General features: G+C 44.4%; 1 protein-coding gene across 1 annotated transcript in view; it reads right to left on the bottom strand.

Annotated features, from left to right (window-relative positions):
* LOC145410830 (cell adhesion molecule Dscam2-like) overlaps positions 1-22,500 on the bottom strand; it is a 102,523-nt gene that overhangs the window by 45,559 nt on the left and 34,464 nt on the right. Inside the window, exons 17-19 of the mRNA XM_080280951.1 lie at positions 21,901-22,059; positions 20,696-20,845; positions 17,559-17,689 (exon numbers count right to left, since the gene is read on the bottom strand). Coding sequence (XP_080137077.1) covers positions 17,559-17,689; positions 20,696-20,845; positions 21,901-22,059 — 440 coding nt within the window. The remainder of the gene's footprint in view (positions 1-17,558; positions 17,690-20,695; positions 20,846-21,900; positions 22,060-22,500) is intronic.

Here is a 22,500-nt window from a genome sequence, read left to right as displayed (position 1 = left end):
AAATGGTGGAGAGCAGAAAAATAATGTATGGTAGACGCTGGTAACGCTGATTAAGCCGTACCCGCAACACAAGAGAATAGGGATGTGTAAAATATGGACCAGCCTATTCTCTACGAGTATCTATGTATAATAACTATGGGATAAAGTCGACTGATTGATATTTAAGGGAATATCTGTGGATGTGATAGGAAGCGTTAGGAGGAACACACTGAGGTGGTTTGGCCATGTGCAGAGGATGGAGAGTGAGAGACTGACGAGGAGAACGTATGTGAGTGAGATGGAGGGGGAGGGAGGGAGGAGGAGGCCAAGGCTGAGATGGAGGGATGGAGTTGAGAGGTATGAGAGAGGGAGGTGTGAGCTGGGAGCAGGGCAGTGAAATGGCGGGGGACAGGGCGACATGGAGGCTATTTGTTTGTGGCCACCCCTTACGGGATTGAGGCATCTGGCAATAGATAGACAGATAGGTAGATCTTAAGGCTCTGAAGTATTATCCTGTCTTTCACTTATAGTTACTCCAGTCTATCATCCTCTATATTGTGTATGTAATATGTAGATCCCTATGTAATACAGTTATGGCTTAAAGTCCATTGCTTGATTGTTGCTATACTCTTCTCGCTCCAACATGGCCCAGATTATCTTTCTTTTGTAGCTTATTGCATACAACTCAAAGCACAATAAGACAATACTGCAACTCTACCTCCATTCCATAGCACTTTTTTGTGACTAGCGTCATATTCTATTGTAACACTAATTTTACACCTCAACATTCAAGATGGAGAGATGGAACTTTTAGGCCAAGTTAGAGTAAAAGGAGTATAGTAGGAGGCATAGGGACATACAGGGATCAAAGGCCTCGTTCTATGCTACATTTACTTCAAGGAAACGGTTTCGTGTAATAATATTTAATTTCTATGTCATATATAATTTTTTTTATGCAAGGAAGAAGGAACCAGATGCCAGGAGCCCGCAAATTATTCTCTCCAAGAAAAAACAAATACAAGATAACAGGGCGCCAAATTCCAGCTCCGTTCCTTACTCTGTAATTGTTTGAGTGCTATAATGGTGGGCTAAGTCGACTGCTTAACTGTTACCTGAAGGTGGCATAGGGGCATATCTCATAAGGATCCGACGCCTCATCCTGCATCTTGAGAGAGGCCAGAGACCCCCTTGACTTCTTGGTCGGGGCTGGGGAATACACGTGACCTCCTCGCGTGAGTTGGCAGTTGTTGGCGTTGTCCTCCTCGCCGCTGCCGCCCTTCTGGTCCACACTCTCGCCCTGTCTGCTGGTCAGCGATACGGATAGTTATGCTGTTTCATCATTATTATTATCATCATCATCATCATCTATAGCTTCCTCCTCCTCCTGCTCCTCCTGCTCCTCCTCCTCCTCTTCATCATAATCGCCATCATTTTTATCATCATCATCGCCATCCTCATCATAATCCTTATCTTTTTTATCATCATCATCATCATTATCATCATTATCTGTATCTTCCTCCTCCTCTTCCTCCTCTTCATCATCATAATCGCTATCATTTTTATCATCATCATCATCATCATCATTATCATTATCAGCAGCAGCATCGTCATCATCATAATCTTCATCATCATCATCATCACCATCATCATCATATTTATCCTCCTCGTCCTCCTCCTCCTCCTCCTCATCATCATCATCATCATCATCACTGGGTGAGGCAAGGTTCAGAAAGCAAGAAGAAAATACTATAGAGTGAGAATTAAGACAACAGCATGAACAGTAAAATGGGCCACACACTAACTCACTCTTCGTTCAAGCCCCAGGAATCCTGACCCCATTTCACGTTTTTTCCTATTTTTTCCCCACATTCTTCGTGGTTTAACTTGATCTAAATTTGCTAATTTTCATCTTGAATGTTGAGTTGTAACTGGAGACTAATACAAGAAACAGCGCCAGTCACGAAGAATTTATGGAAAGGCTACACAGCAGAAGGTCTCAACTCTGCCATTGAGCTACGGGAAGTTAGCTGCAAAAGGACGAATATCTAGGCGAAGTTAAGGTGAAAAATCTAATTAAATCTCTGTCTATAATTAATCTATATAATTATAAAATAATGTCAAAGCGTTTATATTTTGATTTTGACAGCCCTAACACCGTGACTTATACGGCAAACAAGGTACACCTAGACTGCTAGAAAAGGGAAGGAATTATGTAGCAATGAAAAACAGGAGAGAAGGATTAATGTAGCAATGGAAAGCAGGAAAATATACAGTAGGAGTGAGGCAAGAAAGGAAAGTCGCAAAAAAGTAATGAGCCATCAAGGGAGGAAGATCGCCAGCACTTTCTTTCCGGCAGTTGCGATGGGAAGTGCCACGTGAAATATTTTTGAGTTACCATTATGAAGAACACAGTGCAAGACTGTGCACGTATTCTCGTCGGTTGAGGAAGCTCGCTAGCACCTTTTCCTACGCGATTTAGTTTCTTTATTGCACCTTACTGTATTCTTGTGTTAAACAAACCCTTTCCATGTCGCCATACTCTGAATAAATATCGTACAAAAGGGTACTGGATTAACCAGTCATATCCAAAAATAAATCGCTAAGGAGGAGGTGCTAGGGAGCTTCCTCGCCTGATAATAATATGAGGAAGCTTCCTAACACCTTTTTCTAAGCGATTTTATTTCGTTTTTTGCACCTTATTGTACTCCTATGTTATATAAACACTTTCAGTATCGCCATACTCTGCGTACATATCGTACAAAAGGATATTAGCCAGTCATATCCCCCAAAAATAAATCGCTAAGGAAGAGATGCTAAGGAGCTTCCTTGCTCGATGATGACATGAGCCTGTGAGGAGGAGGATACGCCGTGAAGAAGGCGGCAGAAGGTGATGGAGAAGGAAGGACACAACACTGCCATGGAACTGAAGGTGATGCTTGGCCCCTGATGTCCCTCTGTCTCTATGTTATCTATTACGGAGCCGTTCTACTAGACGGTGTGTGTGTGTGTGTGTGTGTGTGTGTGTGTGTGTGTGTGTGTGTTGATCTTTTACATATGTGTGTGTGTCTTGATATTTTACCTGTGTGTGTGTGTGTGTGTGTGTGTGTGTGTGTGTGTGTGTGTGTGTGTGTTGATCTTTTACATGTGTGTGTGTCTTGATATTTTACCTGTGTGTGTGTGTGTGTGTGTGTGTGTGTGTGTGTGTGTGTGTGTGTGTGTGTGTGTGTGTGTTGATCTTTTACATATGTGTGTGTGTGTTGATATTTTACCTGTGTGTGTGTGTGTGTGTGTGTGTGTGTGTTGATCTTTTACATATGTGTGTGTGTCTTGATATTTTACCTGTGTGTGTGTGTGTGTGTGTGTGTGTGTGTGTGTGTGTGTGTGTGTGTGTGTTGATCTTTTACATATGTGTGTCTGTCTTGATCTTTTACGTGTGTGTGTGTGTGTGTGTGTGTGTGTGTGTGTGTGTGTGTGTGTGTGTGTGTGCTTTTTTTGCTATCTTCTGGTGACCATCCGTTAAGTCACTTGTACAAAGATGCTTCAGTACTGTGGGGTTGGAAAATAATCAATGACTTATTTCATCTCCCTCTCCTTCTTCTTCTTCCTCTCCTCCTCCTCCTCCTCCTCCTCCTGCTTCTTCTTCTTCTTTTTTTTCTTCTTCTTCTGATTATTATTATTCATCCATCCATCCATCATCTAATCCTACGTTGCCCCATAAGAAGCGTAGGAGCCCGGGGCTAGGCAAGTTGGTCCTGACATTTAAGATGAGAGTGACCAGCCTCACTCATCCCTGAGTGGCATTACGTGAGCAATAAACCCCAACCATCCCTTGGATATAAACATTCACTGGGTCAATCCGATTGGTTCGCCATAATTACCCACTAAACCACCAGGCACCAAAAATTGGGTTATATGGTTACCACTCAGCGTATTAAATGGTTTGCTGGTGTACAGGAAACCATTTGTCTTGTCACTCAGTGTAGAGTCATCCACGGGCAGAAGGAAGAGGAAAGAATGAAGGAAAGAAAGACAGAAGAGGGAGTGTAAAGTCACCCGTAGGCAGAAGGAAGAGGAAAGAATGAAGGAAAGAAAGACAGAAGAGGATGGAAGGAAAGAAGGATGGAGGAGAGGACAGGGCAGACACCCGACAGCAGCACTACATTGAGTGAGTCAATAGTGAATGTCCCACCTACCACAATTATTACTATTATTATTATTATTATTATTATTATTATTATTATCATTATTATTGTTATTATTATTATTATTATTATGATTATTTTTGTTATTATTACTAATCATAATTGTTATTTTATAATTATTATTATTATTTTACTCATGCTCATTATCGACTGAAGAAATTGTGACCCGTCCCCTGGGTGACTTGGGCATGTCTTAACACCTCTTCCATCGCTGTTTATTCTGCAGCTCATACCTCAAGCTATGTCTATAATAAAGAATAAGCATCCCACAAAAGGAATGTCAAGGCGTATGATGCAAAATAAGTGGAATAAATCGCTATGGAAGAGGCGATACGGAGCCTCCTGTGTCACTTACATTACTGTCAAAAATATATATCTACAGTATACCCAAAAGCCAAGACCTACACCCATATCTACAGTATACCCAAAAGCCAAGACCTACACCCATATCTACAGTATACCCAAAAGCCAAGACCTACACCCATATCTACAGTATACCCAAAAGCCAAGACCTACACCCATATCTACAGTATACCCCAAAACCAAGACCTATACTTATATCTACAGTATACTCAAGCACCAACACATACACTCATATCTACAGTATACCCAAAAGCCAACACATACACTGTCTACAGTATACCCCCAAAACAAGGCGCCAACGTACCTGTAACCGCCGTATTTTCTTCTCCTGACGGCGACGCAGACACAGATGATGAATGCCGTAGCGAGGAGCAGGGCACTGACCACCCCCGCCACGATGTGTGCGTCCAGCCAGGCGTCCACACTCCTGGCCACACTAGGGGGCACCTCCTGCACCCACTCCGCCGTGATGAAGCCTGAGGAAGAGGCACTTCTGAGTCCAGGAGCAGATCCAGTTGTTGTCAGACAAGTATGCGTTTAAAACTGAGAGTGGTAGTTAATAATTATATATGCATATCACAAGCTATTCTAAATCCATAATGAACGAAGCTTCATTCACAAGATCGGATTCATACGACTGGAGCTTCGGAACATGTACAATAGTTCTTTACCCTTGTAAGAAAGAGAGAGAGAGACAGAGACAGACAGAGAGAGAGAGAGAGAGAGAGAGAGAGAGAGAGACAGAGACAGACAGAGACAGACAGACAGACAGACAGACAGACAGACAACACATCTTGACCTCCATCACTGTCCTTGTTGGCAACCAAATTCGTCATTTTTCTTTTTCTTTTTTTTTTTTCTGATGGAACTCCGCCACTCCCACAACACAAGCCTTATCTATAAAGAAGGGATGAGTCTCCTTGGTTACTATACTATTTTCATTTCAGTTTGGCCTCAGGTTGCCATCTCACCATCTTGAAAGCTGAATTGTAACGATAAATCAACCCTAGAATGCTATGATGCTAGTCACGAAGAAATGTTGTGGAAAGTATGTAGACCAGTAGCATAAATCTCTCTCTCTCTCTCTCTCTCTCTCTCTCTCTCTCTCTCTCTCTCTCTCTTTTTTCTCTCTCTCTCTCTTTCTCATTGAGTTACGTGAAAATCAGCTACAATGAAAAAAATCATTGGGGAGTCGAATGCTAAACGCCCGCCAGAATATGCTGTTGGCCAAGTTACAAGCTACTTACAAATCATATGTGAAGAAAATTCGCAAAACTCTACGACATTCAGTCACCACGTTTCACATAAAGCCAATTCATATTAACTGAAAGGAAAGCATTCGGGAGTCGAATGCTAATCGCCCTCCAGAATATGCTGTTGGCCAAGTTACAAGTGCTGTCCCCCTGAGGGGAAAGATGATGGCGCCCCTCCCTGGGGGACGCCACCCCCCGGGGGGACAGGGGGCGGCACAACCCATGGGGGGTCAGGGGCGGCACGACCCCCGGGTGGGCCGGGGGGCCCTGATCCCCCCAGGGGACGCCGGGGGGTAGCGGCCCCCCTGGGGACCTGGAAGATTTTGGCCCTATCTTGATGCCCTGAAGGTTTCATGTTGATAGCTCAAGCCGTTCATATGATATAATGGCACTAATGGCTGGCGATAAAAACTAGTTGACCTTTGGCAGCCATTTTGGTGACCTTGACCTTGACCCCGAGTATCCATTTTCGAACTCGGCCATGATTTTCGCCATATCGTGATACCCTGAAGGTTTCATATTGATAGCTCAAGCCGTTCATGTGATACAATAACAGATACACACACACACACACACACACACACACACACTATCGTCCATCAAACATGCCTATACCGGTGAGTTTGCAGTACCGGACAGTCAAAGTTATTCTGATATTTTTCTTTCAATGCTCACCTGAGCTAACAACCCAGGCCTAATCAAGTTAACCTAACTAATCAAGGGTAATCAATCTAACCTCAATTAACTACGCAAACAAGGAGTCTAACTGCCCCAAACTGCAATAATTACCCTCGAAGCTCACCTCCCTCAAAGCTCACCTCCTTCGCTGTCCTTGGTGGCCACTCTGTATACAACGGTGGTGTCTCCGGCAGTGGAAGCGGCCGTGATCCTCAGCAGGTGCCACGTGGATGAGGTCAGGTCACATACGCCAAGGTCACTCGTGTCGCGGGTCACGTGAGGGTGAAGGGACGTCCACCCGCCCTTGGAGACGTCCCTGCTCTGCTCAACCTGGCGAAGAAGTCAGACGTGAGAGACTGAACTGTGAGGATGCCCTAAGTGACATCATCATCATCATCATTATCATCATCTTCATCTTCATCTTGATCATCATCATCATCATCATCATCATCATCACCATCATCATCATACATGGGAGACCGAACTTTGGGAATAGTCATTGACACGATAACCACCATCATCATCATCATCATCATCATCATCATCCTCATACTGTGGTTGAGATTATCTTGGTGTGAAGAGACCGAACTTTGGCAATACTCAAAGTGACATCAACAACATTACCAAATCAATCCTCTGTCTCATATCATCAATGCTATCATGATTCTGTCAGCGTCCTCTCGTACATTACAGTATGTCGGTATTAATAATGAGCGTGGTGGTCATGTGGAGAAAATGTAGCGTGAGAGACTGGCTAGGAGAATGTATGTATGTGAGCAAGGAGGAGAGGGAGAAGGGGAGGTAGAGATCGAGGATGAAGGGATGGGATGGAGAGGTATATAAATGAGGGTGATTTGAAGGGAGGGCAGCTTGATGGCGGAGGATAGCTCTGTCAAAATTAGTGTGAGGAGAGGGCAACGTTACCTTCCAGTGTGTAATGGGGCAGCCAACTTCCGGCCAGGTGTAGAGGCGTAGTGTGACGCAGGTAGAATTGACCTCCACCAGCTGGGCAGAGTCGGGGCGTCCAGGGGCTGTCACAGGAAGACTAGCACTTAGCATACCTTAATTGCCTGCCTCAATGACCCCCCCCCCCCGTGTACAGCCCATTCCAGGTTACAATTACACTGGGCTTGTGTTCTCGTTGGTTAAGGAAGCCCCCTAGCAACTCTTCCTTAGCGATTTAGTTTTGGATTCGGCTGGTTAAAATAGGTTTGTATGATATTTATGCTGAGTATGGTGGTATTTGAATGATTTAAAGGACACACAAGAGGACTGTAGGGAGTAATAAGCAATATAAATCGCTTAGGAACAGGTGTTAGGGATTTCCCTTATTGGACGAGAAAAAGGACCCTAGACTCACCTTTCCACACCTGCCCAACATCAAATTAATACCATCACCTGTAATTATAATTCTTACCTGAAACGGGTTATAATTACAGGTGACGAAGTTAGAGTGAAGGCGTATGAGCAGGTGTGGATGGGTGTAATTCGTGGCTGAGTGTAAGTATATATAACTTAAAATACACTACAATGGACAGGTATTAATCTAAACCTTCTCCATACCCTTGGTGTTACATTCAAATATTTCAGTCTGCGTGTATCTAATGGGGAATATGCAAGGTGTTCAGGAGTCGTCAGAGGAAGAGTAGGATCTGGTAAATTTGCCTGCTTTCACAAACCACGTGTACTTGATAGGCCTAAGTATAAACCTTCCACCTTCATCACTAATCTCACATTCAAAGACTTCAATTGGTGACCGAGTGTCCAGGGTGGAACATATCCAATCCTTACAGACAGACAAAAGTTTGCCTACTATTCCACTGCTTCTGCTTCACACTTAGGGCATATCCGTCACTTTCCCTCCTGAGGCATCATATCAGAGCATCATACGTAGCCAGTGAAATATGTCAGACCTCTTCCAGCGTAGCAATATTAGCCAGCAGCAGAACGTGAGAAACACAAGATATTAACTGAAAGTTATGTTCCCGAGAGTAGTAGTAGTAGTAGTAGTAGTAGTAGTAGTTTTGTTGTTGTTGTTGTTGTTCTAGTCTCAGTGGACTGTAGGAAACCTCCACGTCAATCGGTCGCTCCCTATTGTCCTTTGTTGAATCTATGTCGAGGTTTTATTAAGTTGCTTTGTGTTGTGATAGTGTGGTGCTTGAAGTGAGTGTATTGTGATGGTGGTGGCATTATATTTTGGATATACTAGAGCGTTAGTGAGCTTTGTCTTGGCATTGTGTCTGTACGAGGGATCTGAAAGAGAAGCTTCAGAAGGACTACGAAGAATGTGGTACTTACGGCTGCCCAGTGTGGTGGCCAGAAGGACGGGGCTGGGTGGACTGGTGCCCTGGCTGTTCCACGCAGTGAGGTAGAGGTGGTGAGGCGCTCCACACGGCAGACCTCGCACCACTGCACCTGTACCACCTCTGTCAACACGCACCTCCACCCACTCACCCGCCCTTACCCGGTGGTGCACCGTGTACCCTGTTGGAGACACATTATGACTGCAGTGTCTGTGTTTTGGGTTGTCTCTGTCCCTAAACACACACACACACACACACACACACACACACACACACACACACACACACACACACACAGTACTAATATATAATACATAAAGGAGTAGTTACATGTGGCATTTTTAGGTCCTTTTCTAGCCATTAGGTCTGGTATAATATGCAGGGAAACTGCCTAATAAAGTTTCATTGCTACCTATAATAATGATTGGCCAGTTTTGCTCTATTTACAGAACCCGCTGCATTTTAATACAGCAATATTATGGGGCATTATGGACATATAACGAAGACTCACTGTACACGTCGTACTGCAGAGGGATGCCTTCAAGTGGCAGCACATATATAATTGGGCGGCTCAGTTACCTGGTTATACATACCAGATATTCATTCTTAGATTTTTAATGGAAAAGTTTCTAGAGAGGGGAAAGAAGTTGTATGCGGCTTTCATGAATCTGGAGAAAGCATATGACAGGGTGGATAGACAAGGATTGTGGAAGGTATTAAGAACATATGGAGTAGACGGGAAGTTGTTGAATGCCGTGAAGAGTATGTATGAGGAAGGTAAGGCTGCAGTGTGTGTGGATAGTGAACTGAGTGAATTTTTCTGTCTGAAGGTTGGATTGAAACAAGGATGTGTCATGTCTCCATGGTTGTTCAGTCTGTATATGGATGGGGTTATAAAACAGATACAAGGTAGGGCAGTGGATGTTGGAGCGGCCCTAGTGAGAGAGGGCAGTGTTTAGAAACCCCTGTACTGCTGTTTGCAGATGATACTGTGTTGTTATGTGAGGACGAAGGGAGGTTGCAAGGCTTGGTGAATGAGTTTGGGAGAGTATGTAAGAAACGGAATCCAAAGGTGAATGTAGGGAAGATAAGTTATGGTCTTCGAGAGAGGTGAAGTCAGCGAATGTACTGTACAGTGAGGTTGGATGAGGAGGAAATGGAAAATGTGAGTGCATTTAAGTATTTGGGTAGTGTGATGAATAAGGTTGGAAGTTTAGAGGGTGAAGTGCTTGAAAGAGTACAACAAGGAAGAAAAGTTGCTGGTTCCTTGAAAGCAGTGATAAGAAACAGGGAAGTGAGCATGGAAGTGACAAAGTTATTACATGACAGTATTGTGGTACCAGCTCTAACGTATGGAAGTGAAGCTTGGACGTTGTTGGAGGGACAGAAATCAAGAGTGAGAGCAGTGGAAATGAGTTACTTGAGAGGAGCCTGTGGAGTCACATGGAGAGACAGACTGACAAATGAGGATATGAAGGAGCGTTGTGGTGTGCATGTGGATGTGATACGAAGCGTTGGGAGAAACACACTGAGGTGGTTTGGCCATGTGGAGAGGATGGAGAGTGAGAGACTGACGAGGAGAGTGTATGTGAGTGAGGTAGAGGGGGGGAGAGGGAGGGGGAGGCCAAGGATGAGATGGAGGTATGGATTGGAGAGGTATATAAGAGAGGGGGATGTGAGCTGGGAGCAGGGCAGTAAAATGGCGGAGGACAGGGCGACATGGAGACGATTTGTTTGTGGCCACCCCTTACGGGATTAGGGCGTCTGGCGATAGATAGATATTCAAAGGTCCTTCACCTACATCCCTGTCCCCTGAGAGGAGGGTGGTAAACTGCAGGAGGATAGTTAAGCCTGCAGTCCATCGGGTTCATGTTGAGATAGTCCTGGGTATGCAAGAACTTGACTACACTCAGGCTTATCGATTTCTCCACAATATTCAGTATACATTCTCGTTTCCTCTTCCTTCTGCGTACGGGTGACTTTGCACTCCATCGTCTGTCTTTCCTTCATTCTTTCCTCTTCCTTCTGCCTACAGGTGACTTTACACTCCCTGTTCTGTCTTTCTTTCCTTCATTCTTTCCTCTTCCTTCTGCCTACGGGTGACTTTACACTCCCTCTTCTGTCTTTCTTTCCTTCATTCTTTCCTCTTTCTTCTGCCTACGGGTGACTTTACACTCCCTCTTCTGTCTTTCTCTCCTTCATTCTTTCCTCTTCCTTCTGCCTACGGGTGACTTTACACTCCCTCTTCTGTCTTTCTCTCCTTCATTCGTTCCTCTTCCTTCTGCCTACGGGTGACTTTACACTCCCTTTTCTGTCTTTCTTTCCTTCATTCTTTCTCTTCCTTCTGCCTATGGGTGACTGTACATTAAGTGACAAGCCAAATGGCTTCCTGTACACCAGGAAGTCATTTACTAAGCTGGGTGGTAGCCATATAACCGAATTATGGCGCCTGGTGGTTTAGTGGGCAATTAAGGCGCTCCAATCGGATTAAGCCTGTGTAGGTTTATATCCAAGGGATGGTTGGGGCTTATTGCACACGTAATGATACTCAGGGATGAGTGAGGCTGGTCACTCTCATCTTAAATGTCAGGATCAAATTACCTAGCCCCGGGCTCCTACGCTTCTCATGGGGCGGCATAGAATTGGATGATAGATGGACGGATGGTAATCTTCTGCTATTGTACACACACTAAATTAAGGTCCGTCACTCAGATTGCTTTTGCTGCTGCTGTTGGTGTTCCTTCTTGTTATCTCCAGACCCATTTATTCAGGCATCTCAAACTGAAGGGGTTAGATACAGCATTCACAACCCCTTCACTGCTAGGACGCTCTCTGAAGCTGAATAAAATCGTCTTGAGGCAACAAGGTGCCACTGACAAAGACGTCACTGGACGGAAGGGGTTCATCTCTCACCTCACCTTAGATGGGTGTTGCGCCTTCCCCACTTCTTACCTTGTACACAGGTAATTAACGTCTCTCACCTGTAATGGGTGCTTTACCATTCGTACACACACACACACACACACACACACACACACACACACACACACACACTAAAATAACTGCTCAATTTATTAAGAATGGGCGCCAGTTACTACTACTACTACTACTGCTACTACTACTACTACTACTACACACACACACACACACACACACACACTAAAATAATCTCTCATCTTATTTAGAATGGGTGCTCCTCTATCACCATATACTACTACTGCTACTACAACTACTGTTACTACTACTACTACTACTACTACTCCACACACACACACACACACACACACACACAACCTCTCAGCTTACCTAGAATGGGTGCCCCTCCATCGCCAGTGGGTGTAATGGTCAAGTTGAGGGTGTGGTGGGTGGCGTGTGCTAGTGCCAGGGTGGGCGGTGGTGGTGGGGTGAGAGCAACAACTTGGTGGGTCACGCTGTCCTCCCCCACACTGTTTCGCACCCAGCATGTGTAGTTCTCAGTCTCCCTCACAGCTGCGGTATACACGGTGCTGTTACTGATGCTGCTATACGCTTTTCATTTTAACTTGGCCTAAAATTGCCATATCTCTCTCTCTCTCTCTCTCTCTCTCTCTCTCTCTCTCTCTCTCTCTCTCTCTCTCTCGAAGGTGAGTTGTAACGATAGATTAACACTAGAATAAGATGTTAGTCACGAAGCAGTGTTATGGAATGAATGCGTTATCCACGATGTTCTTACTGATATTGCTAAACTCTTTTCACTTTAACTTGGCCTAAAATTGGCAACTCTCCATCTTGAACGCTCAATTCTAATGACTGAATAATTCTAGAATAAGATGCTAGTGACGAAGAAGTGCTATGGAAAGGATGCAGAGACAGGCATTATCTTATACTGCCACAGAGCTATGTAAAATAACAGCAAAAGGACGATGATGTAGGCCAGGTAAAACAAAAGAACCCTAGAATCTGCTAACATTTACAAACACAAAAATTTACCCACTCTTACACTGCACTCAGTTCACACTCAAGTCTCGCCCGTCATTCTCCTCCTTGACATATTTAAAAGAGAATTATCTAAGGGCAGAGAATCATACCAAGGCCCGTATTCTTGTCAGTTAAGGAAGCTCCATAGCACCTTTTTCTAGACGATTTACTTTGCTGATCCCACCTTATTGTCCTCCTATCTTTTACATAAATCCTTCCAATATCACCATACTCTGCATAAATAACCTATAAAACGATGATAACCAGCCATAACTGCTTCGTCACCACTTGTCTCAGTCAGTGGTTAAAGTGGTGGACAAGTACATAATGCAGAATAATCCCTGACTGTGCCTGCATACAGTAGGTGAAATCAGCAGGAAGTATAACATGGAAATTTGGTCAAGAACTGGTGACTGTAGACCACTGTGCAACGTGCTGTCACTGGTTCTTGAAATGGAGGTTGATTCTGGCAGTGGGTAAGTCAGTTGGCTGCCTCTTACTGTCACTCCGTCTCGAGTCCAAGTGAAGATGTGACTCAGTAACCCTTAAATGAACGAATTACGGCAGCCTGTACTGGGGCACTTGTGTCTAGAAAGGAGTACAATGGATCTGGCTTTTATTTTACCCACCTGTGAGATGAAGGTCCCCCCCCGGCAGTGGCTGAGTCAGATGGCTGTTCTGTACTGTCACGCCGACTCGTGTCCAAGTGATGGTGGGGGGCGGCGACCCCAGCCCCCTACACCCCAGGGTCACACCAGATCCCACACCAACCCTCCAGGTCCTGCCCCTACCCACAGCCACGGGGGAGTACCTCGACTTGGGGGAGGGCAGGGCGGTCAGCTTGAGTGAGGCGTTGCCTTCACCCGCTGCTGTTGTGGCCGTCACCCACACCTGCAATGCCAACACCTGTCCGTCATAGGAAACGTGTTTGTACAACTATAGGCAAAATTTCAGTACTGTACTCCACAATTCGTGAATGCCATTACTGTATGTATGTATGGCTTGAGACTGCAGTTCACCTACTATTCCAGTGCGTTTATTTCACACTATAGTAGGACTCGCCTACGTTTGCGGCTGTGGTGTGGCCCGCACCTGTGTACAGTGTTGCCACGTTTTCTATACCGTTATCTCTCTCTCTCTCTCTCTCTCTCTCTCTCTCTCTCTCTCTCTCCTGGCGGGAAATGTGAGCCACCCTGAGTACTTTTGATTCTTTTATAAGTTATTTATAATTGTGCTTTCATTTGTTAATTTGGTTTTGTTATATTTAGTGATGCCGACAATGTATTCAATGCATGCCCCTCTCCTGCCTTTCTCTCTCTCTCTCTCTCTCTCTCTCTCTCTCTCTCGCTCTCTCACCGACTGGGTGTGGAAGTGTTGCCGCTCGCGAGTGAATAATGTTTTTTTTTTTTTTACTTCGGTATTGGCATATGCCTACTATTTTATCCTACATATTAGCTTATGATTATAAATGTGATTATTCCTCGTCCTTAAAATTATGGTAAAAGCCGGTAAATGTGAGCATTTTTCCCTAGCAACACCTGTACAAGCTATGCTTGGGTCTACGGAGGTACGTACTTTACCTTAGGCCAGATGGGTGTGTAAGTGTGCCACTCACAAGAATTACATGAATTATTTCTTTTACTTTGGATATTGGCATATTTCTTCTTTTTTCAGGCTCATTATCTTATATCCATAACTGTGATCTTATTACCCACCCTAAAACTACGCTAAAAACCATTAAAAGTGACTACAATTTCTTTTAGCAACACTGTACAATATGTATGCCATGATTCTGTGTTACTGTATAAATATTTTATGCATAATAAGATTACTGTTGATTCATCCATCAAAATACACAAGTGTAAGTTTTATTCATCTGAATTTATCGAATTTGTGATGCTTTGTACATAAATAGCTTCTGTTTCACATCGCAAGTTGGGGAAACGTGGCACCATTGTACACAGGTGCGGGCCACACCACAGCCGCAAACGTGCGCGAGTCCTACTATAGAATCATGTATTTATGTGTGTAAGGCCGCGGGGAGAGAAGTACACTTACTCTTCCAGTGAGTTTATAAACTGCTTCAAGCATGTCTGTCGCTTTCCTCCCCAACGCATCATATGTGTGAGAATCGTCTATGGGCAGAGGAATATACGGAGCCACTTTCAGCATAGAGATATTTCTCAGTAGAAGAAAGTCAGAAGAATAGGTGCAGTATTAGACGAGCTTTTGTAGCAGCATCATGTGTGGGCACAGAATCCTACCAAGCTTCTCTCTGCTTCGGAATATAACCCAGCAGAAAAGAAGTGTGAATTTAATAACGTAAAATATTAGGCAAACTTTCGCCTCATTATGTCACTGTGACAAATTTAAGGTTACTAAAAGCAGCAGTAGTTCATTACAAATAAGTAAGAAAAGGAAAAATATAGTAACTTAAGGCATACATAACATTATAGGTGATATAAGTGTAAGTCTAGTTTTATAGTCCAGTTCGTATTAGAAGTACACTCAGCCACGACTCTCACCTGTTCACACCTGTCCAATACTCCATTACTTTAACCACCTGCAGCTATAATTCTACTCTGGAATGGACTATAGTGACAGGTGATGGAGTTAAAGTGATGGCGTATGAGCAGGTGTGGTAGGGTGCAAGGAGTGGCTGAGTAATTCTAAGCTATTTTAGGCACGATTGCTGACGAGAGGGTACAGCATACAGGACATTTAAATGTCAGATTAATCCAATGACGCTGCCTTTACGTGGTTAATATTTCAAACTGTATAGGAATGTGATGGCTACATTGCATTGCCACCTAAAAAACAGCTTATTACATTTACAGAGTTCACTACAAACATGTTTCCTCAGCTTCAGAGAGATTAGTCGAGGTGAAGTGATTAAATGTTACCTCTTTTTAACCTTTTCTGTACGAGAGGGCTTTCTTAATATAAAATAGCTAAGAAGTAGCAGGAATGTACAAAAAATACCTCAAGACACTCTCATACTAATACTGTAGCACTTGGGTCGTATTCTCCCACATATTTACGACCCTTTCCCTGCCGTAACTCTGATATGAATTTACAGGATGAACTAGGGACACGGGGAAATTCTGCACCAACGTTTCCTTAACCATTCTGATAAAAGAAAATATATTAACCTCCGATAATTTCCCTCTCGTACCCAAGATCCTTATATATCTGTCTATCAGTCCATCTATCTATCTATTTATTTATCTTTTTGTAGGAGGAACAAGGAGTATGAGGAGATTTTAGACCTGTCCTTCCTGCAAATCTGAGTTACGAGAGGGAATTAGTCGTAGGTGTCTATGCGTTACCTGGACCCTGGATCCTTGGGTGAGGCCGCTTAGCTCCCTCCACGTCACTTCAGAGCCTCCTACGCCCACCAAGTCCCTCACGGCTACCTGGAAACACACCTGGATGACTCGTACTTCCTGTGGTTAAGGAAGTGCCCTAACACCCATTCCTGACCGATTTATTTTTGGATGCGGTTGGCTGATATAGTTTTTTACCTTATTTATGCACAGTAAGACGATATTAGAATGATTTAAGTAACACAGAAGAGGACGGTAAGGTGTAATAAGCAAAATAAATCGCTTCGAAAGAGGTGTAAGGAAGTTTGCCTGACTGACGAAATGAGAACCCATACCTCACTTACAACCTCACTTACAACCCCACTTACAACCTCAATTACTACCCCACTTAAAACCCCACTTACGACCTCACTTACAACCCCACTTACAACCTCACTTACAACCCCACTTACAACCTCACTTACAACCTCACTTACAACCTCACTTACAACCCCACCTTCAACCCCACTTACAACCTCACTTACAACCTCACTTACCTCACTTACAACCTCACTTACAACCTCACTTACTACCTCACTTACTATCCCATACTCTGCTCACACTAACCTGGCCTAAAATTGCCATCTCTCCATTTTCATTGTTGAGCTACAACTGAGATTAACACTAAAATATGGTGCTAGTCACGAGGCAGTGGTGTGGAAAGGATGTAGAGCTGCATTTTCATTTATTCTGCCCTGTAGCTACGGGAAATTAAATGCAAGAGGACGAAAATTTCCACCAAGTTGAAGTGAGCTACCTGTAAGTATAGCAACATAACAGAGAGAGACTGACAAACACAAAATCTTATCCTGTATTTCAGACACCATAACTTGGGGTAAATTCTATGCATGGTTATGAAACAGGAAAGAGTCTCCTTGGTTACTATTCCAATCGACTCTCCAATCTAAATACACATGACCATCAACTGAACTGAAAAAGGTTAGGGATCTTTGTCAGACTAAAAGTTCAATAGAATTTTGTTTTTTCATTGATTTCAAGGAGACAAAAACTAGGGTGGTTTGAATTAATACATCAGAACTATGCTCTTTTCACTATAACTTGGCCTAAAATCGACACCTCTCCATTTTGCGCTGTGCTGCTTAACTGTCTTCCTGAATTCCTTTACTTGTCTCGTTTCCCTAGTGCTGCCTCCTCGCCTGGTCACTATGCCCTTTTCAGTATAACTAAATTGACTACTAAATTGATAACTAAATTGGCCTACAATTGACAACTCTCCATCTTGCGCTATGCTACTTAACTGTTTTCCTATCTATCTGTCTATCTGACGCCTCAAACCCGTAAGGGATGGCCACAAAAAAATCGCCTCATGTCGCTCTGTACCCCGCCATTTCACTGCCCTCCCCCCAGCTCACACCCCCCTCTCTCATATACCTCTCCACTCCATCTGTTTTCCCGAGTACCTTTATATGTCTCGTCTACCTGGTGCTGCCCCCTCACCTGGTCATTCTTGGCGGAGTAGAGGGTGTAGTGGAGGACGACACCTGTGGAGGGTCGAGGGGGAGACCAGGTAACCAGCACCGTCGTTGGCCCCGTCACCACCGCCCGTATGGCTTCAGGAGGACCAGGTGCTGAAGCAAAGATAGTACTCTCTGATAGGCTACATGAAGCACATCTATTAATAAAAAAGGAAATGACAAGACACAAAGAATAATGTTCTGATTGGCCAGGCATGAAGATAAAGAAATTACTCTCTCTGCTGGGTAATATGAAGTGTATCTGTAAATAAAATGCAAATGAAAAGAAGAAGAAAAAAAATGTGGGACACTGAAGAAAGGCAAAGAAATGATGAATGAATGTAGTCGGTCATTCATTAAGATTTTTGTTTTGGTAAAAATAAATATCGATAAAGTATATTCAGATAGTCATTACTGTAAGATGGAGTCAGGATTCCAGGGGCTTGAATGGTGAGTGAATGTGTGTGTGGCCCATTTCATTGGACGTCTGTTGATTAGTTCCTTCTCTAGCGTGTTTTTTTTTTTTTTATTATTATTATTCTTTTCTGGACCCTGACCGACCCCAACCTTATGTGGGAAAAGGAGGTCGGGATGATGATGATGATGATGATGATGACTGAGTGAACGAGTGAGTGACTGACTGACTAACCAAATGAATGAATGAATGAATGAGGGAGCGAGAGAGTGAGTGAGTGAGAGAATTAATGAATGAGTGAGCGAGTGTGTGAGTGAGTGAGCGAATGGATGAACGAATAAATAAATAAATAAAAGAGTGAGCGAGTGTGTGAGTGAGCGAATGAATGAACGAGTGAATGAATAAATGAATGAGTGAGCGAGTGAGTGAGCGAGCGAATGAAAGAACGAATGAATGAATAAATGAATGAATGATTGAATGAAGGTGAGCAATACTGCAATAAACAAAGAAGCCATGTTTTAAAACTCCTCACTGGCAAATGATCAATTGCGCCTAAAAACAGTGAATCAAGTCAAAGAAATATAAATCCGAGGAAGATTATCACTGATGTCAGTCCTACAGCGTCCAGCAATTGTCACTACTCACGCAGAACACCTGTACTCTCTCCACTTTAACTTGGCCTAAAATTGGTCAGATATCCCTGCTGAATGCTGAGAGAGAGAGAGAGAGGGGGGGGGGAGTGCCGTGGGAAGGATGCAGAGCGACATATGTTATTTAGCAAGGAGAAGGGCTGCAAATGGACGACCAATTCCGCCAAGGTAAGGTGAAACTATAGCTGTGATTCGTCTTTCCTTCCTGGGTGTGGCTGGATATCATAGCAAACTGGCTGAGAATATCTATCTATCTATCTATAGCCCGACGCCCTAATCCCGCAAAGGGTGGCCGCAGACAAAACGCCTCCAAGTCACTCTGTCACCCACCATTTGACTCCCCTCCCCCCAACTCACCCCCCCCTCCCTCATATACCTCTCAACTCCATCCCTCCACCTCATCCTCGGTCTACCCCTCCCTCTCCCTCCCTCCACCTCACCTACATACACCCTCTTAGTCAGTCTTTCATTCTCCATCCTCTCCACATGTCCAAACCACCTCAGTGTATTTCTCCTAATCTTTTCAACCACATCCACATCTACCCCACAACGTTCCTTCACTTCTTCATTCGTCAACCTGTCCCTCCATGTCACTCCACATGCTCCTCTCAAGTAACTCATTTCCACTGCTCTCACTCTTGACTTGTTCCCCTCTTGCAAGGTCCACGCCTCGCTTCCATACGTCAGGGTAGGGATCACAATACCATCATGCAGTGACTTCTTAACTTCCATACTCACCTCCCTATTTCTCATCACTGCTTTCAGTGTGCCAACAACCTTCCTTCCCTGCTGTACCCTTTCACGTACTTCATCCCCCAAAGTTCCATCCTTACTCATCACACTACCCAAGTACTTGAATGCACTCACATTCTCCATATCCTCACCATCCAACCTCACTGCACACTCTGTGACTTCATTCCTCTCAAACACCATAACTTTACTTTTGTTTACATTAACTTTCAGCTTCCTCCTCCTACACACTGTCCCAAATTCATTCACCAAACCTTGCAACTCCCATTCATCTTCACTCAACAATACTGTATCATCAGCAAACAGCAACACCGGAAGCTTCCAAATCTCACCCTCATTCATTAAGGCCACCCCCACATCCACTGCCCTACCTTGTACCTCCTTTACGACCCCATCCATATATATATTAAACAGCCAAGGAGACATTACACACCCCTGTTTCAGTCCCACATTGAGATCAAAGAACTCACTCAGCTCACCATCCACTCGCACCGTAGCCCTAGCTCCCTCGTACATACTCTTCACAGCACTCAACAATTTCCCCTAACAACTTATCCTAATTGATTTATTTTGCTTATCACACCTTACTGTCCTCTTCTGTGTTGTATAAATCCTTCAAACATCACCATACTCTGCATAAATAACGTGCGAAAGGATATTAACCAACCATATCCGAAAATAAATCGCTAAGGAAGAGGTGTTAGGGAGGTTCCTTATCCGACAAGAATACGGGCCATGCGCAATATTTAACTCTCTAAAACCCCTCATCAGAGAGTAGGAAGGCAGAGGAAGAATAAGTCGCATAAGCAGAATAGCAGCGTACACACTTTTTGATAAATGCAATATTATTTTCCTTAAGGGTCGTATCGTGGGTGACAGGAGGGTTCGTAACATCTTCATCTTAGTGATTTATTTTGAGTATTAAAGCTTACAATTAAATCAATGGCATAGAAGAGGATATGGATGTGTGATAAGTAGAATAAATCGCCAGGGAAATGGTGTTGCGATAAGCCAACCTAAAATACGACCCTGAATTTCAACATTAGACCCTAAGATGTAAAGTGGTAGGTTCGATCCCTTAGTAGCTTCCTAACACATTCCTGGGCGATTTATTTTGCTTATTACACCTTACTGTTTATTCTTCTGCGTGTCTTTGGTTCAGACTATGATGATATTAGACAGACATAAAATAAATAAATTTTGAGAGAATGAAGGTATAATCTGCAAACATAAATCGCTAAGGAACAAGCCCTACGAGGCCTCCCATGCAATCCAGTACAGAAGCCCAAAATGCTCGATCTCTACCATCATCCTCGGTGCGACAGAAGACGGGGTAGTTTGGGGCGCTGTACCCGACGTCGTTGAAGGCCGTGACGGTGACGCTGACGTTGGCTGAGGGCGGCAGGGAGTCCAGGTTCTTCTCCAGGTTGGTCGTGTTCACCTGCCACGCCCTACCTGGTGACCGGAAGGCGCAGGTGTGAGTAGGCAGGGGTGGTGGGAGGCACTGTGGTTCCCTGTGTGTGTGTGTGTGTGTGTGTGTGTGTGTGTGTGTGTGGGTGGGTGGGTGTGATGTGTTAGGGCTGGGGTTATCGTGTGTGTGTGTGTGTGTGTGTGTGTGTGTGTGTGTGGGTGGGTGGGTGGGTGGGTGTGGGTGTGTGTGTGGGTGTGTGTGTGTGTGTGTGTGTGTGTGTGTGTGTGTGTGTGTGTGTGATGTGTTAGGGCTGGGGTTATCGTGTGTGTGTGTGTGTCTGTGTGTGTGTGTGTGGGTGAGTGGGTGGGTGGGTGGGTGTGGGTGTGGGTGTGGGTGTGGGTGTGTGTGTGGGTGTGGGTGTGTGTGGGTGTGGTTAGGGAGAGGGTGGGTGGATGTCCTATGGTTCTCGGGGTGTGTGTAATGTGTTAGGGCTGGGGATATGTAGGGAATGTGTGTGTGTGTGTGTGTGTGTGTGTGTGTGTGTGTGTGTGTGTGTGTGTGTGTGTGTTTGGACAGATAGACAGACAGACAGACTGGCTGATATAGACAGGTAAACAGACAAACAGACAGACATATAGGTAGTTAGATAAATACAGAGAGAGAGAGAGAGAGAGAGAGAGAGAGAGAGAGAGGAACAAGGAGACCGAGGATGAGATGAAGGGTTGGGGTGGAGACGTATACGACTGACGAATACGATGGTGTGAGCTGGAGGGAGGGCAGCCTGAAGACGGAGGACAAGATGACATGTAGGGGCTTTGCTTGTGGCCACCCCCTTCGGGATTAAGGCGTATGACTACAGATAGATAGATAGAAAAATAAATAAATAAATAGATAGATAGATATAGACAGACAGATGGACAGACATATAGACAGATATAGATAGATACATAGATAAAGAGATAGATATACTGTAAGAAGTGTACATACATGCATACATAGTGACAGGCAGACAGACAGACACAGATAGATAGATAGATGGACAGGCAGACAGATAGACAGAGAAAGACACAGCTAGACAGACATAAAGCCCATCACTTACTGTTGGCATGGGCGTGGGCGTAGGAGGTGGGCGTGGCTGTGATGGTATATCCGGCCACCGCAGCGTGGGCACAGGTGGTGGGCGGGGGCGACCACCACACCCGCACCCCACCACGCCCAGACCCGCGGCACGACACTCCGGCAGGTGGACACGACGGGGCTGACGATCATTGCCTTACGTTATTTTCCATTTCCATCTTACATACAATGACGTTTTTTGCTATAGTTCTTTCATATTAACTTGGCCCAGATTCTCGTCCTTTAGCAGGTTATTTCTTATCTGTCTATAGCAAGACGCCAAAATCCCGTAAAGGGTGGCCGTTTGGCTCTGAGTTAGTTGTTTTACGGGGAGGGGCACTAACCCTCCGCCAACCCACTTGTTGACAAGCAGGGTACACGTATGGGTTCAGTGGCATTAAAAGACATTGCTACGGCTCTGCACCCTTCCCATAACACTTCTTCGTGACTAACTTAATAATCTAGTGTTAATCTATTAGAACTCTGCTTTCAAGATGGAGAGATGGCAATTTTAGGTCAAGTTAGAGCAAAACGAGTATAGAAGATGCAACTAAGAATCCTTTAATAGTGGAGGAGGTAAAAT

The sequence above is a fragment of the Coenobita brevimanus genome, chromosome 86 (genome assembly GCF_032717465.1).
Source record: "Coenobita brevimanus isolate Jiangsu-jjx chromosome 86, ASM3271746v2, whole genome shotgun sequence".
Taxonomy (NCBI): Eukaryota; Metazoa; Arthropoda; class Malacostraca; order Decapoda; family Coenobitidae; genus Coenobita; species Coenobita brevimanus.
Note: the sequence above shows the minus strand (reverse complement) of the source record. Positions and strands in the feature narration are given on the sequence as shown.